This window comes from Vipera berus (genome assembly GCF_964194415.1).
Source record: "Vipera berus genome assembly, chromosome: 6".
Taxonomy (NCBI): domain Eukaryota; kingdom Metazoa; phylum Chordata; class Lepidosauria; order Squamata; family Viperidae; genus Vipera; species Vipera berus.
In genome coordinates, this window is record NC_138208.1 from 71,652,291 (window position 1) to 71,669,722 (window position 17,432).

Here is a 17,432-nt window from a genome sequence, read left to right on the forward strand (position 1 = left end):
CAATAATAATAATAATAATAGAGTTGGAAGGGACCTTGGAGGTCTTCTAGTTCAACCCCCTGCTCAGGTAGGAAACCCTATACCATTTCAGATAAATGGTTGCCCAGTCTCTTCTTAAAAACTTCCAGTGTTGAGGCAACCACAACTTTTGGAGACATGTAGTGAATTGCACAGCTTCAAGTATCTTATCCATTTCTTTGGTCCTCAAGAACTCAAATTTGATCCCCCAAAACTGGATCAGATGAAGTATACTTTGTTTGAGAATGCATCAAGATGTCTTGTAAATATATTATATCAAATATCTTTAAGCTCCAACACCTTATTTGCTAGGATGGATATTTCAAGTCCTGAGCATTCACAACTTCTGGAGGCAGGTTGTTCCACTGATTAATTGTTCTAGCTGTCAGGAAATTTCTCCTTAGTTCTAGGTTGCTTCTCTCTTTGATTAGTTTCCATCCATTGCTTCTTGTCCTTCCCTCAGGTACTTTGGAGAATAGCTTGACTCCCTCTTTTTTGTGGCAGCCCCTGAGATATTGGAACACTATCATGTCACCCATCGTCCTTCTCTTCATTAAAGTAGATATACCCAATTCCAGCAACCGTTCCTTATATGTTTTAGTCTCCAGTCCCCTGATCATCTTTGTTGCTCTTCTCTGTACTCTTTCTAGAGCAGGGGTCTCCAATCTTTCTGGGTTGGAGGCCCAATGGGGAAAAAAGGGGCAGGCACCTTTATGTGCACATGAGGCTGAGTGAATGTGTGTGTGAACAGGGCCACAACCATATGCAAATGGGGCTGCTAGCGCCAGCATGCAGCTCGCAGCTCATGGCTCGACTACTGCTGGCATGCGGCTTGTGACTCGGCTAGCACCAGTGCAAGGCTAGCAGGTCGCGGCTATGCGAGAGCTGGCGTGTGGCTTGTGGCTCGGCTAGCGCCAGTGTGAGGCTCACGGCTCATAGCTTGGCTACCACCAGTACGCAGCTCAGCTAGTGCCAGTGCAAGGCTTGCAGCTTACAGCTTGGCTAGTGCCAGCACATGGATCAGGGTTCGTGGCTCGGCTAGCGCTGGTGCAAGACACGCAGCTCACGGGTCAGCTAGTGCTGGCGTGTGGATCAGGGTTCAGCTAGGACCGGTGCGTAGGTCAGGGCTTGCAGCTCACCTGGTGCCGGCACATGGGAGGTGAGCGCATGCACACATGCACATGCACTGGCCAGCCACTCACACAGCACAGTGGCCGAGAGACCATAGCTCGGTAGTGGGCCGTGGCCCATAGGTTGGGGACTTCTGTTCTAGAGTCTCAACATCTTTTTACATCGTGGTGACCAAAACTGGATGCAGTTATAAAGTGGTATTAATACTTCACGTGATCTTGATTCTATCCCTCTAGCACTGTGTTGGTTTTTTTTTGGCAGCTGCAGCACACTGCTGGGTCATATTTAAGTGATTGTCCACTAGAACTGTGAGATCCCTCTCACAGTTACTACTATTGAGCAAGATACCACCTATACCTATACTGTACCTGTGCATTTGGTTTTTCTTGCCTAAATGTAGAACCTTACTTTTTTCACCACTGAATTTCATTTTGTTAGATAGCGCCCTATGTTCAAATCTTTCAAGAACCTTCTGTATCTTAAGCCTATCTTCTGGAGTGTTGGCTATTCCTGTCAGCTTGGTGCCATCTGCAAATTTGATGAGTTCCCCTTCTATCCCCTCATCCAAATCATTGATGAAGATGTTGAAGAGCACTGGGCCCAGAACAGAGCCCTTATCAAGTAGTAGGTTATGGTCTACTTTATCAAATGCCTTACTGAAATCCAAGTAAATTATATCCACAACAATTATATCAGCTAATTTTGTCCCTGGTCAAAGAATGCAATAAGATTTGTCTGGCATGATCTGTTTTTGGCTTTTGGTTATGACTTTGTTTGCCTCTAGGTGTTTGCTGATTCGTTGCTTAATTATCTTTTCCAGAACCTTCCCAACATATTGAGGTCAGGCTGATAGATATGTAGTTTCCTAGATCCATTTTTTCTCATTTTTTGAAGATGGGAACTACATCAGTTCTCTGGTAGTTCCCCAGTGTTCCAGGATCTTTGAAAGAAATTGTTCAGTGGTTCTGAGATCTACCAGTTCCTTCAGAACCTTGGGGTGTAGTCCATCTGGCATTGGTGATTTGAACTTGTCTAGGGTGCATAGGTACTTCACCCATCAAAGAAATGTTTTCACTATTACATATTTTATAACACAACTTCACACTTCCATTTCAAAGTACAGAATTAGTACAATGTAGCAGTCTAAACCTGTATTAGCACAAGTGGCTATTGAGAACCTCTCAAACAAGATCAAACTGAGACAATCTGCTATACTGACAATATACCTCAGTGATCATCTTTCTGAATGTTGTTTACTAAAAAGTAGCTGAGATAATGCCCAGAACTTTGAAAGTAAATTCAGTTTGCCTGTAATTAAAGCTTGAAATAAAGAATACTGAACCATTTTCGGAATAGTATTGTATAATATATATAGGGAACGGAAATAATGCTTAAGTGGAAACATATTTACTACAGCACCACCAAGTGACTACATTTAAAGCATCACATGCAGATGTTGGGAATAAACCAGAAAGGGCAAAACTGCTCAGCTGAATATAAATTTAAAAGACAGGATTGAACCCAAGTGAACTGTCAAGCTTTGGTGAACTATCTTCCATATAAAATAAACCAGACGCTGTATTAAACTATTTTATTTAAACACAAAAAATATTTTCCTTATAGCGAGCTAAGACTTTTCTTGATAACTAAGCAAGGGAACAATGTCTTGGTAAGAAGGAAATCGATGGAATATATCTTTCCAAACTTGAGAATTTACAAAAACTTATTTGCTTTTACTTTTCCTGCAGATTTTGGAAAGGCTGTTAATGCAATCTATATTATAATCTAGTATGACTCTATCTGCATATTTAAAGGTTATTTGTTACTTCATCAGTGTGATCTAATACAGGTATGATTCTAATATATTTGTATTCCTTTTTCTTTCTCATTTTTTTCTAAGCTACTTTGTCTGAAACTTTTGAAACGTATTTTGCCATAACTATAACTTCAGTTATAGTATTGCTTCTATGGATTAAGATGTGCTTTCCTTTTAGTTTTCAGAGCTACTATTGCTTGTTATATGAATGTTAAAGTATTGCAAGCACAAAATGCAAGTTTCGTTGTCTCAAAGGTGCTTTTTCAAAAGGCAATCAGACTGCTTTTCCCTTCAGGAAGAAAAACAAAACATTTTGCTTCTCATCCAAAAAGCTTCATCAATTATGATGGCAGGGGGCCCGGAAGGATAGGTACTGACTGTTGAGAGTGGATGTTGGGGGGCTGGAAGGATATGTTCTGACTGGATGGTGGGGGGAGGGATGGAAGGAATGTATTTCTTTGCAGTCATCTGATCATTAGCACTCTCCCTGAGAGTCTTGAAGCCACTTGGGGGAAGGGGTTATCTTTGCACTGCTTGGTAGTTATTTCTGCTTGATAGTTCCTTGATTACAATATTATTTCCTGCATGATTGTTTGTCTGGTATTGATCCCTGCTTGTCCAGGTGTAGCCTGCTGGAGAGGAAGTGTTCTGGTTATTTCCGATCAAAATTACAGACTCCGAACAAACCCAAAAAGCAGATTTCAGAGAGTTACCCACTGAAGTAAGATCAGTGTTAATTAAATGTATTAAGTAAACTAAAAGAACCCAAGAAGAAGAAAAAAGGAATATTAAAAAGTCATACAGGCAACAGGAACATACAGTGTAAGGACTGTAACAGCCACTATGTGGGACAGACAACTAGAAGAGCACATCCATGAACACGAACTGGTAATAAGACATAATGAAGATACTATAATCTCATAACACACAACAACTCAAACATTATTTCAAATGGGAAGCTATGAGCATCCTAGACCAAGCTAAATCCAAAAATGCTAGGGAATTCCTGGAAGCCTGGTATTCAGACAAATCAGTCATCAGTTGATCCACAGATAAACCACATTTACAAAGCATTCAGAAGAGACAATAAAAAGCTAAAAAAGAAATAAAAGACCAGAGCACATACAACAAACATATTGAAAATTATCGAAGAATATTCTAATGCTTCACCTTGCTCATTCAATATGAACTCAAGGAAATTGTCAGTTTAGGAAGTAGATGAGCAGAGATTAACACCAAGGTTAACATTAGACTAATGATCAAGAAGCAAACAATACTCCAATCTAAGATTTACCAACTTGGACAAACAAGCTAACAGTAAATAACAGCCCAATCAAGGAACTTCCAAGACTACTCCCACCAACACTGAGAAGACAAGTTAGTAGTATATAAAATGACAGCAAACCTCACATCCTACTAGCACTGATTATGTTAGCGAGTTTGGCAATGAAATGTCTGCAAGGAAATAACCAAGCTCAGAGAGCATCAGGGACCCCACAAATCTTCCAACAGATTACCTTGTTTGGAATACAAATAGCAATTTTAAGATTTTTTTCTGAACCATTTTCCTCTTCCACCCATTTCTTCTCTCCTTGAATGTAATAAACAAGAACTGTTTTATTATCAATTACAATAAAACAATGATTTAACAGAGCAATTGAAAGTAGTGCCTATTATTCCTGATTATCCATTCAACACTGAGGGACTTTATTTAATGTAATTTCTAGTAGTTTTCATAAAGACCCCATTACAAAATTTTATTAATTTTGAAACCACCTCAATCATTTTCAGTGAGGTACAACAGAAGTCCCCAAAACCCAGGCCGTGGACCGGTAGCATACAAGGGAACCAGTCTATGCAAGTGCAAGATTTTTTGCGCAGGTGGGGGATTAGGTTGCACTCACAAAACCATATCCTCCACCCCACCCCCGCCACTTCTGCTGTTCCTCAAGAGCCAAAGAGGTTGGGGATCGATGGTGTAGAAGGCAATAAAATATCATAGATGTTAACAAGTTTAACTGCCTTGCCTGCTACTTAGGGTACAATAGCCCTTGTATGTCAGTACAGAAGTCTGGTCCTTCTGAATGAATCCTGCTAAATGGGAAATAAAAGCATCTAATCAAAATTTTATTGTAAACTGAGAAAAATATAAAATATTTTCAATTAAAGTAACATGATTCTATTTCACAAGTGAGCCAAACCTAGTGTTTAATTTATAAATATAATATACAAACATGAGATTTTTAATGGTGTGACATTTATGTATCATATTAACAAGTTTATTTTAAACTGTCCATATGACATTATTTTTCAAATTGTCTTCAGGAAGAACTTACTGATAACACAAGCTGATAATTGTAGAAGGAACCAACAAACTTAGTGATACAGATTCACCTTGTCTTATGACTGGTCACTAAACAACTGGTCACAGTCACAATGGCGCTGGAAGAGATGCTTTATGACTCATAATCATTTCATAAAACATTGTACTGTGAGCCCCCTTGTCACATTTCAGGCACTTAGCAACCTGTTCATGTTTATGACTGGTTGTCAAGTGCCATGCAACTTTCTTTGCCAGTTTCCCTAAAAAATCAATGAGAAAACCCGTTGGGCAGGTTTCAAGTGGAGGGGATGTTGGATTTGAGGATCATTCATCCAGTGTGCTGAGGGTATCTCCTTCCTTCCATTCAGGGAGAAATCCTTCCACTAGGCAGGAGGAATAGATATGAAATCTTACGAAAACACTAAACACCAGTGTTCTTGCAATCATACTCCTTGGTGGGGCAGGGAAAGCCTGGGCCTTCTCCTTGGCACTCCATTTGACAAACCACCTAATGACCAGAACTGTGAGAGCTCAGATTGTGGTTGTTGCAGTCCCATGGTGTCTTGCTTAACAACTACCTCACTCAATGTATGAGATTTTGGGCCCAATCATGGCAGCAAATGAAGGACTACCTGTAATACCTTCTTGACTGAGTTTATTACCAGGCTAGAGGCCCACATGACTAGACAGTAGAAATACTGAATTTTCCACACTAGAAGATTAAATGAATTTCAGAGTCATTCCCAAATTCTATAGATTTCAAAGTACATTTAAGAGTTACTCATATTTTTTGAATGTGGTATTTCCAAAACTGTTCAATTAAATCTATCATCATGCCTATGTTGACCACAGTAATGGAAACTGTCACCTCAAAAATGCCAAGTTGGAGAATCAGTGTTAATACAGTGTTCTCTGTTACCGTAGTATGTGTGTTATAAATCAAGCAGTAAATCTGCCAATCAAACTTTAAAAAGGAAATATTCAGTGTTAAATATTGTATTACTTTTTATTATTTAAGTTGTTGTATAGTACTGTCTACTTTCAGTCTAGTCTACCAAAGAACTAGAAAACATTCTGTTATGAAATTGATTCAACAACTATCTACACCAAGCCATTCAGAGTCTTATAAGCATTAGGTACAGATTAAACAAATTGAGTGTCATAGATCTCTGGCCTTGTAACCTGATTATTAACCAAGTTTTATAGCCACTAAAAATGCCATCCATTTTCAAAGGCAATAACCATTATTACTGTAGTTACTCAGACATATTACTAAAGCAGGATCACTGACATCAGGTATCTGTAGAAGATGACCAGGCTGATCCTGAGGGTGGGGTCAAATGCATAATCAGTTTGGAATCACTGTACTCCTACAAGAGACTTAACACACACCCCTTGAATGCCATTGACTCTTATCTAGACCCAACTGACCTTGTTAGATGATCTGATTATTGTGTATAGGTAGCATGTAATAAGCTTGAAGCACTTTGAACTAAACTCTTCCTGGTTACTTGCACCTGACAATAAAGGTTATCTAATCTAATATCCCAAATGAGGAAAAGCACATTGCTAGCAAACTAGAAATAAGTATCTTAGCACTGTGGCCAACAACGAAGATATATCTAGGTACACCCTAGAACAGACATGTCAAACACAAGGCCCGGGGGCCAGATCCAGCCCGCGAAGTGGTTTCATGTGGCCCGCGAAGCCATCCTGGAAACAGTGAGGGAACGGCCCCCACTGCCTTGGCCTGGCCCAGAGACCCTCCTTCTGCCAGAGACCCTCAGATCTGTCCCACTCCTGCCCAGGCCCCCATAGGCACCCTTGATGCGAACGATGTAGAGCTGGCCATGCCCACCCAGTAGGCCATACGCACTCTAGCCACGCCCACCCAGTAGGCCACGCCCACCCAGGCCATACCCACCCGGCCCCCTGAGGGCAACTGCAATGCTGATGTGGCCCTCAATGAAATTGAGTTTGACACCCCTGCCCTAGAATTACAAATGTGACCGTTCATAGGGCAGGTTATCTGTTCACATTCTGGAATAAGTCTAATAAAGCCCTTCTATTTAGTCAGAATCCATTCTCAGTTGCATGGTCAAGTGTGTGCTAATATACCTAGGCTGCAACAACTGCCACTTAAGTAGGCATATACAGTAGACTATGTCTCCTATGTAAGACATTTTGTTCCTCTACCCCAAAATGCAAGTTCTTACTGAAATCTTTATGTTGCCATTTTCTGTATATTTAATGTGGAATAAACTTCAACAAATTAAACAGAACCAATAAATATATATTATTTGATTGTAAGATGACATGGCATTAAGAAGTTGTAGAGCCTAACAAATTTAAAAAGTTCCAGTTTAATTCTACTAGGAAAAAAAATCTAGACTGCCTGCTAATTGCACAAAAAGTAATTGCACATAAAAAGGCTAAGACAAAAAAGGACCCAATGATTATTTCACAAAAGAAATTTTAGAACAAGAACTATTTAAGAAAACATAATTTTTCATAATTTTTCATTCATATGAAGTATATGAAAGGCAATATGAATTCTTCCCAACTGATACTAGATTTTCCATGAATAATGTTAAGATAAATGATTGTTCAATGCAAACAATAGACTTCATTAATAATGACAGAAATGGATAAATAAATGGAGAGGCAATTTAGTGTAGGTATTGGCCTAAAAATCCGGAGACTGCAAGTTCTACTCCCATTTTAGGTATGAAAACTGGCTGATGTTGGGACCCTCACTCTTTCTAAGCCCAATCCATCTCACAAGGTTTCTATTATGGAGAAAAGAGGAGGAAGAAATATTAGGTAAATTTGCTGTCTTGAGTTAAAGTAATAAAGGTAGGATAAAAATCTAATAAATATATAAATACTGTGAGACAATTCAATTTAAACTTCTACCTGTACATACATAAATTTATCTTATGTACCAAGTAACATTCATGCTTGAAGCCCAGTACACGTTGGAGGTTTTCTTTTTTAAAAAATAGCAAGGTGGTATGTAACAATGGGTCATGGAGATCATGATATGGATAAAATTATTATTTAAAGTGAGACTCTCAGTTTTGCAGATTTGATTAATTACTCTGTCAGTATTGCATTATGGACTAAATATTTGATACTAATTATTTATTCATCTTATTTAAAATATTTACACAGCTGCCCATTTTGAACCAAACTCTGGGTAGTTGACAAATCAAATTATGCACAAATGTCTTGCAGGAATAGCAAAACTCATTTACATTTTAAACCTGATACTAACATGTATCTGGAAATTCAACAGACTTTTGGATTAAAGAAGCAGTCACAACAATTGTGTGGCATATTATACAGAGACATATAACACAGTAGTCAAAGAAAAATACACTAAATAAATAAATGACCATGGGATCCACCTGCAAACATATGCCAATTATGTAATTTAAATAAAACAATAGATTTGTAAATTGCTACATGTGTAAATATTCTATATACATTGTGGTTTTTTTTAAAGTAAGCATGTGTCTTCCTCTGTCTTGCATACAGGCTAGATGCAACTATCTCTACTGCAGATAACACAGGAGTGGGATAAAATATCTTAGTCAAGGAATAAAGGTACAATTCCTGGCCTAATTTATTTTTTATTTTTATCACATTTTATCTAACAATTTGCATGTTGAAGTCCTAAGTAAAATGTTAAAATTTAGAGCAGTTTAAGACATTGTGGATAAACCTATGAAATGATTTAATGAACATAAAATGCAAATATTTACAATAAGTACAAGACATATGTATTAAGCATGGAAAGGTCATAAGCTCTTTTGGAGAACTTAATCACATTAACTTGAAAATGATTGTTTACAATTACACTTGTTTCCAGATAATGTGAATGGAAGTATATTGCAGTGAAAGAAATCATCAAGAAATGTAATAGGCATCTAACAAATGTTTATAACTTTGGAAATACAAATTTAGCAGACAGCAACATTATTAGTCCTTGTTACATAAACTTAAACATGGCATGGAAATAACAGCAATTTTCTTCTTGGCCAGCTATATTCTACGTTCAGGAGCTAATTGTATGTGAAAGCGCATAATAAAATATATACAAGCTACTTAGAACACATTCTTATATATGTTTATGCAGAATTAAACTCCAGTGATTTCACCAAAACTTGCAGGTAATATTTTAGTTTAACTGCACACAACTAAATGTAGCTGTCCTTACACTCACATGCATATTGGATGTATGCCAATTACATATAATTAACTGTTTCACATTATTCATGCCCATCCATAATGAGTATGCCGAAAAACACTAAAGAATGATTTTTTTTACCCAAGAACTAACCACTTTTCAAAATAAATGTTGCTGTACGTATTTCCTCAATACAGCAACTATTAATATACAGCACCATCTCACGCATACCTGTTAAGAAGCCTGAACACTACATTCACGTAAATTGTAGAGTTGCATGCACCTTTCTACCCTCGCAGACAAACACATAACCCAGCGGTGAAGCTGCATCTGCAGCAGCAGCAGCCAGGTGCATTCTGAAAGAAGGCTCGTCAGAGCGGTAGCAAACCATGAACAATGCAACCGCAATAAAGACTGGAGCCAAGGCACCGCTACAGACCTGGTTCAGTGCTGGCTTTATTTATTTATTTTTAAGGTGTTCCAGCACCTCCTCTCCCACTCTCTGAATTCTGAATTCCGGGGTCTGCCCCTTTAAAATTAATTTCCCACTGAAAGCCAGCAGAGGGCGATGAGACCGTCTCGCCAGTTCCATCGTGACTCTTGTTTTTGTTAAATGGGGGGTATTTAAATGTCGTGCTGTCAATCAAAGAGCACTTCCCCTGAAAGCCGCGACAGCAGCGAGGGGTTTCCTTGGATAAATACTCTCCGAAAGCTGCCTCTTCTTCCGAAACTTCAACGCCGCCTCCACCCGCCAGCGACGGGTTCCAGCCCGGTAGTTGGAAGATCAAAGCCGAAAAGAGACAAGAGTGTCCCCTGCGCCACCAGCGAGGCAGCTCTGAAACTTGTTCCTTTGTTTCAAGGTCCGTGGATACCACCACTACCCCGCGCTCGCTCTCTCTCCGGGCAGAAGCAACCCAGCCTTTTGAAACGCCACAAGGCTCGCACTTGGCAGGGCTCTTCTCCCTCCCGCGCCCACGCATAAAAGACACGCGCCTCCGCGGAGGACGGGTACCACGTCAGAAAGAGCCCGAAGCCCACGAAACTCGGGCACTCTGACTCAGAAAGGCAGGAGAAGTCTCCTCGAAGTCCCTCTACCTAGACAGCGGAGGACAGAGGCACAGGCACTAACCCCTAACCTCGTTACTGGTACTCACGCACAAAAGACACGAGAACACAGCTCAGCCTCCTCCCTCCCTCCCTCCCTCCCCAGCGTTACGAGAAACTGAATTACGGCACCTAACTTTTCCGTACCCTCTAAAGCCCACCGAAAACCTCCGAGAGCTCTTCGCTAACCTCAGTTCCGGAGTCCTTATATAACTCCACACCGAAGAAGGGGGGGGGGGGAGAGAGAGAAGAGGAGGGCGACCGCCGCTTAAACGCTGCTGCTTCCTGGTTAGCCGAAAGCCCTGAGCCGCCTCTTCCTCATTGTCCTCCGTTGTTCGTTGTTTTCCCCTCAGCGCCCACCGAAGGTCTCCCCCCCTCAGAAAGTGGGACAATGTTTTTGTTTTTGTTTTGGTTTTTTTTTGTCGTCTCCCCCGAAAAAGGACGCGTGGCTGCCAGCCAGCCCTTTTACCTGCCATGGAACCAGTCCTTGCATATGTCGCACTCGATCATGAAGCGGTTCACATCGTAGGGTTCCCGGCACACGCAATACACAGGGGTCGCGCTCGCCGCCGCCGCCGTTCCGGCCATCTTTAAAGAACTCGCTCACTCTCTTGAGTGACTGCCTGAGCCACCCTGCTCTCCCTTCTCGCGCTCCCCCCTCCGCCTTCTCCTCCCCCTCCCCACCACCACGAGCCCCAACCAACAGCCGCCGCCGGCCCAGCCAGTCAAGTCGGCAGCACCAATAACAACAGCGCGCGTGCGGAGCGCCGGCGCGCGCGCGCCCGCGCCCCAGTCTCCCACATTGAAGGCGCGCGGCCGCCCCTTCTTCCTGGCCAGCGAACAAACGGCGAGGGCACGCGCGATAAAAAAGGAACCGTCACGTAAGGTACATCTTGGAGCATGCGCTCTAAAGACACCATAATAAGCTTGTGGGGAATGACACTGACGGCGACGGGTGCGGGGGAGCCGAAGAGGGCGAGATGCTGGGAAACACCTCTGAAACGTAGAAGGTTTCGCGCGTCTCTTTCGGCTCTAAGAGACGCGCGCGAAGAAAAGAAGAGGGGGGGGTGGTTTGCGTGAAAGAAGGGGCGCGTGCACCGTTGCCGGAAGTGTGTACAAGTAACTCTTTTTCGGACTTGAAACAGACAGCAGGGAAGAGCACGTGTCACCACACAACCCTCTCCCCCCTCCCTTCTGGTTTTTTTGTGTGTTTTTTTTTTTTTGCTTTTTTGGGTGGGCGGGGCTCTAGCTGGCTGGAACAAACGGATAATGATGTCTCGGGCACATGCTGACTCCGCCCCATTCCGCCTCGTCCTGCTTGAAAGTCGTCACGTGAGGCGGGAAGGAAGGTGCCGCGAGGACATAGAAAATGATTTTTTAAAAAAAAAACAAAAAAGCAGGCACTGTCAAGCGTCGGTCGCTCCCTCCCTCTTACGCAACTGAGCCGAGGACGGGCAGAAGAGAGCGCCGTGCGGAAATTGCGCTCTTGACTTGGTTTCTTCGGTCTGGGGGAGGCTGAAAGATCTCTTGACAGCATAGCTGATTGAGCATAAACGTATTTTCCCCCGTTGGTTACTTTTTCACTCAGAACTGAGCCGAAAGACAATCCCTAACAACTGGGTTGTAAATAGGTTCCGCTAGGGCAGGGGTAGGCAACCTTGGCTCTTTTATGACTCGTGGACTTCAACTCCCAGAATTCCTGAGCCAGCTGTGCTGGCTCAGGAATTCTGGGAGTTGAAGTCCACGAGTCATAAAAGAGCCAAGGTTGCCTACCCCTGCGCTAGGGTTGCGGGCTGCCTTCCAGCCAAACGTTTGGTGTTTTTTTTAACAGTATTTTATCTGTCCTTTCACTTTTCACTGCCCGTAAGATAGGTTGTTACACAATTGGGATGGGGTTTCCCTGTCTCGTCAATATTTTTAAGGAATTCTGGAGATGCTGCTTTAACGTCGAGCGCCTCGATGTTACATTAGCCATTGTAGCTTTATGCGGCGCTCTCTTAGCTGCAGGTGAGGGGATTTGAAGCATTAGAATAAAGAGTGACGGTGAAATTTAGAATTTCCAGTCAATCCTGTACTACAGATTTAAAGGGACGCCTTGTCTGACCTTTTTAGAAATATATTCTGAAGAAAAACAAATGGAGGAACTAATCCATTTGCATATTTTGAAATGATATTTCAGTTATAAATACCAATGCTTCAAAAGAAAGGACAATTGATATTAGGAACAATATGATAATTTTAAAGTAACGTAGGATTGATTGGTAGAGGACAGGAAGGCCTGGAGGAACGTTGTCCATGGGGTCGCTGGGTCGGACACCACTTCACAACTAACAACAACAAAGGATTAACACTTAGGCCTATCGATTTCAGTGAGATTTACTTCTAAGTAAATATCTTTGCAAATAAAGCCTCTTTATTTTAAATATTTTACAATGAATGACCATATTGTGAACATGAATAAAAGGAGATATTCCTTTAAATTAAAGCAAAGACCTTTCATAAAAAGTTTTTAAAAAATAATGCTTTGGGAAACTTTGAATGTCCTAAATGAGCTACTATCCTGCTTGGTGAACTTTACCAGCATTGAAATTTCAATAGTAAAAGCATAGAAAGTTGAGCTAAAGGCTTTTAATATGATAACTGTTCAGAATGTAAATCCTACCTTGCTATGCCTGTCAGAACAAAATTATGAAGAACTTACATTAGTGCTATCATAGCAATGCTGCAAAAATCCAGATGACTAATAGATAGTAATCAAAGGTTTTCTGCATATCTTTGCTACTATGTAGTGATTGGATTTTTTGCAGCACAAATATGGAAACCCTAAAGTCACAATGAAATTCTTTATAAGCTTTATATCCAGCCATAGAGTATGAATATTCAGTGGGCAAAGTTAGGTGATTCTGGCTAATACATCTTTCTGGCTTATTTTGTTGGATATACTTTGTTCTAGAAATGGCTACTATGCCTGCAAATATTATTATAGGTTTCATAGATAGCCTCAAATTTCCTACAGCTCTCAAGTTATCACTTTGTCTTATTTTCAAAGGAAAAGTTATTGATTTTCCCACTCAGGATTTAGGAGCAGAAAAAGAAAACTCTGGAATTCTCATAGATATCAACATATTAATCTGTGAGCTGTTAAGAAGGATGGCACTGTTGAGACCAGAACTTGCAGGGTACTTGATTTCTAAAGTTCATTTAAACCAGCTTCTTGTTCAGTGAAATGGTGGTTCTTGCACTTGTTGTATTGTTCAGTTAAGAAAAAATCTCTAAGAGTATTCTGCCATTTTAGATGGTGACTGACAGCCTGATCCTGCCTCTGAGACCAGTCCTCTTTGCAGTGTGACAAGTCCCAGCTGCAAGAAACTCACCATCTCATAAACCAAAACCTGCTATTCAATAAGGCCAGCTGCAATCTGCTCCATTTTATGGTAATTAAAAATAGCATTTGTGCACCTGGTAGGCTGCCAGTGCAGCTGCTACAGATATGTACTAAATTTGAATGCCTAGATGCCATACATATCATCTCACCCTTTGGTTCATCTGGAATATGCAATAGAGCAAATGTCTCTGGCTACCATTTACAAATTTTTTGACAAATTTCTGTGTCAAGCTCTGTAATGGATTTTGTAGTAGAAATTTTAGTGGAAATTCAAAATGGTTGTATTTTTATTCTGAAAATTTAATTTTTATGTAAATGTTGAATCCCACCATCTTTTACAAGAGTTGTGTTTCAGATTTTGGAAATAATTTCAGAAATAAATTTCATTGAATTCAGTTGGGTTGAACTCCCTGGGACAAGAGTATAGCCTTTGTGGATCCTTTCTTCAGCCCTAGTTATTAGAAGAAACTACTTTTCCAGACAAATATGTTTCTTTACCCACTTTTGACTCTTACTACTAGCTCTTCCTTGCCTAATGTTTTATGATCAGGTGGCTTGCCTCATTTCTAATTAAGCAGGTGTTGCATGTTTCATAATACTACAAAAACTTGTAAAACCTGTGAACAGTGATGATACATGGATGAATATTGTACCCAGAGGCAGGATTGACTGTATTGTATCAGCACATCTAAATAAGCTGTTGCTCACATTTACATGTCTACTATTATAATAAGATGGCTAAGGAATGAAACATATTGTAGTTCCACCTATGTTTTATAACTCTTAAGCATGTCATCTGAACACAACAAATTCTATTTCTGGCCTGGCTTATCAATGATCAGTTAAGGTTCCATAAACCAAAAGTAGCATGCATCCTGTGTCTGAATTAAGTTTAATCTTTAGGAATCATTAAGAGAACAAGGAAGGAAGCCATGCTATTGATGGGAAATTCAGTATGCCTAGAAGAAGCGATCAGACTAGCAATGCAAGCAGATGCCCCATATGAACATGTTCTCTATCATTCTTTACAGCTACTAGAGCTCTTCCATGAAAGGTGGTTTTTTGTCTTAGATGTTGAACTAGTTTTTCAGTATGTCATTCTGGTGCTTTGCATAGCAATTGGCTACTAAGTCATATTCAAAATGCTTTTGCTGTATAAGCTTCTAGATGCCTTGGGATCATGATATCTATCATCTTAGTTGCAAAGCTAGAGCATCAGTTGATTTTTAAAATAATAAGGTTGTATTGTGCTTGTGTGTCCAATTGACAATATCATCTTGTGAACAAGTTATAGGTGGACCTTGTGATCACTGGTAGATGAGACCTCAGCTGGCATTGTCATTCTTTGGCACCTATCCTCTGGAATTCTATCTGTTCTGAAGTCCATACAGCACCTTTATTTTACAAACCTGTTGACAATTTACCTTTACTCAGAACTTTCCTGACTGAATTATAGATAGTTCAGGCTTCATTAGGGTTTTTCCTTTCCTTCAGACACATTAACACACACATACACCTTCCCCTTTAATGTTACATTCTCAAATAATAGTTTTGTGTACTCCTGCAGACTGCACAACAACTTATTCTTTCAGACTAAATGTCTCCAAAAGTATGTGGTAGATATTTTAATATATGACTGTGAAGTTCTAATGTGCTTTGTATATGTTTTGATTAATGTATCAATTGGAAATTCTTTATAACTAGAAATGACATAACCTGGATTTGAATAATGTTGCCAAATTAAATAGAAATGAATGTAGTTGAAGGTGGAAAAAGTAAATTTGGTTGTGCAGGTTAAGTTCTTGATGCTTGAAGATCCAGAAACAGCTTAAGAACAAGAAACCTTTGCCAACATCGTCACATTATTGTTTTTCCTGTTATTAAATTTGTGGGTGATGATCTATGTAATGTAATAGAAAAAAATATAATGTAATAAACAATAAACCAAATATTAGGACATGACAAACAGAATAAATAAAACACCACAGATTACCAACGGAGAAAACTATATCAGCTATCAAAAGTACATCACTTTGGTGAGGCTTAAGATCAGATTGTTAATACTGTTGTGTAAACAAATGTAATAAAGGTCTACCATTAGGATCACATTTAAATAACAAAACATAAATAAAAATCTATGATTGCTACAAAAAAGTAAAATGGGATAATTAAAAGTTTATAAGTAGGCCTGCACAATTCATAGAGGGAGAAAGACAGGATTGGTGCCCAAAATAATTGTGGGTCACAAAGGAATCCTGGTGTACCAAGTGCTTAGTGGTATGACGGAAACATTGAAGCTAGCAAGGTCCATAAGGCCTAGAGACAGTGTATCTTTCAGAACAGAAGTAGTTGTGAAAATGACAGCAGTGCCTCTTTCCTGGTGGCTGTGAAGTTTGGCAGCAATTGATTGTTTTTTTGAAAGTGCCATCACCTTGCACAAGACTGCTTGGTGGTCCACATATTGGGCAAACCTGATCTACGAGGTATAGACCCTGTGTGCCAGAAAGTAGATTTCATGAATACTGGAAAAAAATGTAGGTACTGAGTGTGTGACACTGGCTCAGAGATCTGACAAAAGTGAGCTGTATATTTCATCTTTTCCATATGATAGATCTTTTTAGAGATAAAAATTAGGGTGCATCAACATATCTGATCATTCAGAAAGAGCACAACACTTTCCAAAATCCCTGAGTCAGATTTTGCAGTGATTAAAAGCAAGTGTATTTCATCTGGATTTAACCTTTTTTTAATCATCTTAAACAATATAAAACCGTCTACTATAGCTCTCTGGTTTTTCTACTACATGCCAATTATAAGACTCATGTAATGATCTTATGAGAACTGCAGTTTTATCCAATTGCATATTGTTAAATGAAATTTATGGTTTACTGTGTCATGCAGACCAAAAGGTTTAATATAATATTTCTATTTTGAGATTGCCCAAGGCCCCAATGACTCTGAGTGGTTTCCCATGAAAAAAGCATTTAAAGGAAAGCAATGTGTATCAAAGAAGAAGAAATATAACAACAGAAACCTGATCCTATAACACAGAAAGTCCAAATAACACCAAAATCCCAAGAGGGCTCAGTGACCATCCTAACCCAAGGCCTGGGAAAGTATCCAAGATTTTAACAATTTGTGAAAAATCAGTAATGTGGTAGGAGTAGAGGTCTCTAGGGAGACACTATTCCAGAGACTGCTACAAGAAAACACTTCAAAGTTGCAACAGTTTCTTACCCCAGTTTATAGATATCCAAGATGACAGCTTTTTTTATTTTGCGCATGTTAAGGCACAAACCTCAGTCAAAAATCCATTGGACTTTCTCCTCAGTCCCACTGCTACCACCACCACCACCCCACTGAAAAAAGCATACAGTAAGTCAGTATGACTGCATAACAGAGATGGGACAGAAAGGAGACCAAGGAACAACAACAAAAAGATGCATATAGATTGACTAGAATT

The 17,432-nt window shown here is 40.0% G+C and overlaps 1 protein-coding gene and 1 long non-coding RNA gene across 2 annotated transcripts in view; one reads left to right on the top strand and one right to left on the bottom strand.

Moving 5' to 3' along the window:
- Positions 1 to 11,255, bottom strand: part of KDM7A (lysine demethylase 7A) — a 61,736-nt gene extending 50,481 nt beyond the window's left edge. The window contains exon 1 of the mRNA XM_081330992.1: positions 11,054 to 11,255. Coding sequence (XP_081187118.1) covers positions 11,054 to 11,172 — 119 coding nt within the window. The 5' untranslated portion in view covers positions 11,173 to 11,255. The remainder of the gene's footprint in view (positions 1 to 11,053) is intronic.
- Positions 11,256 to 11,395: 140 nt separating this feature from the next.
- On the top strand, positions 11,396 to 16,023 carry LOC308669943. Its single transcript, XR_014026890.1, has 3 exons — positions 11,396 to 11,470; positions 13,880 to 14,018; positions 15,258 to 16,023. It is a non-coding gene; the product is annotated as an uncharacterized lncRNA (long non-coding RNA).
- The last annotated feature ends 1,409 nt before the right edge of the window (positions 16,024 to 17,432 follow it).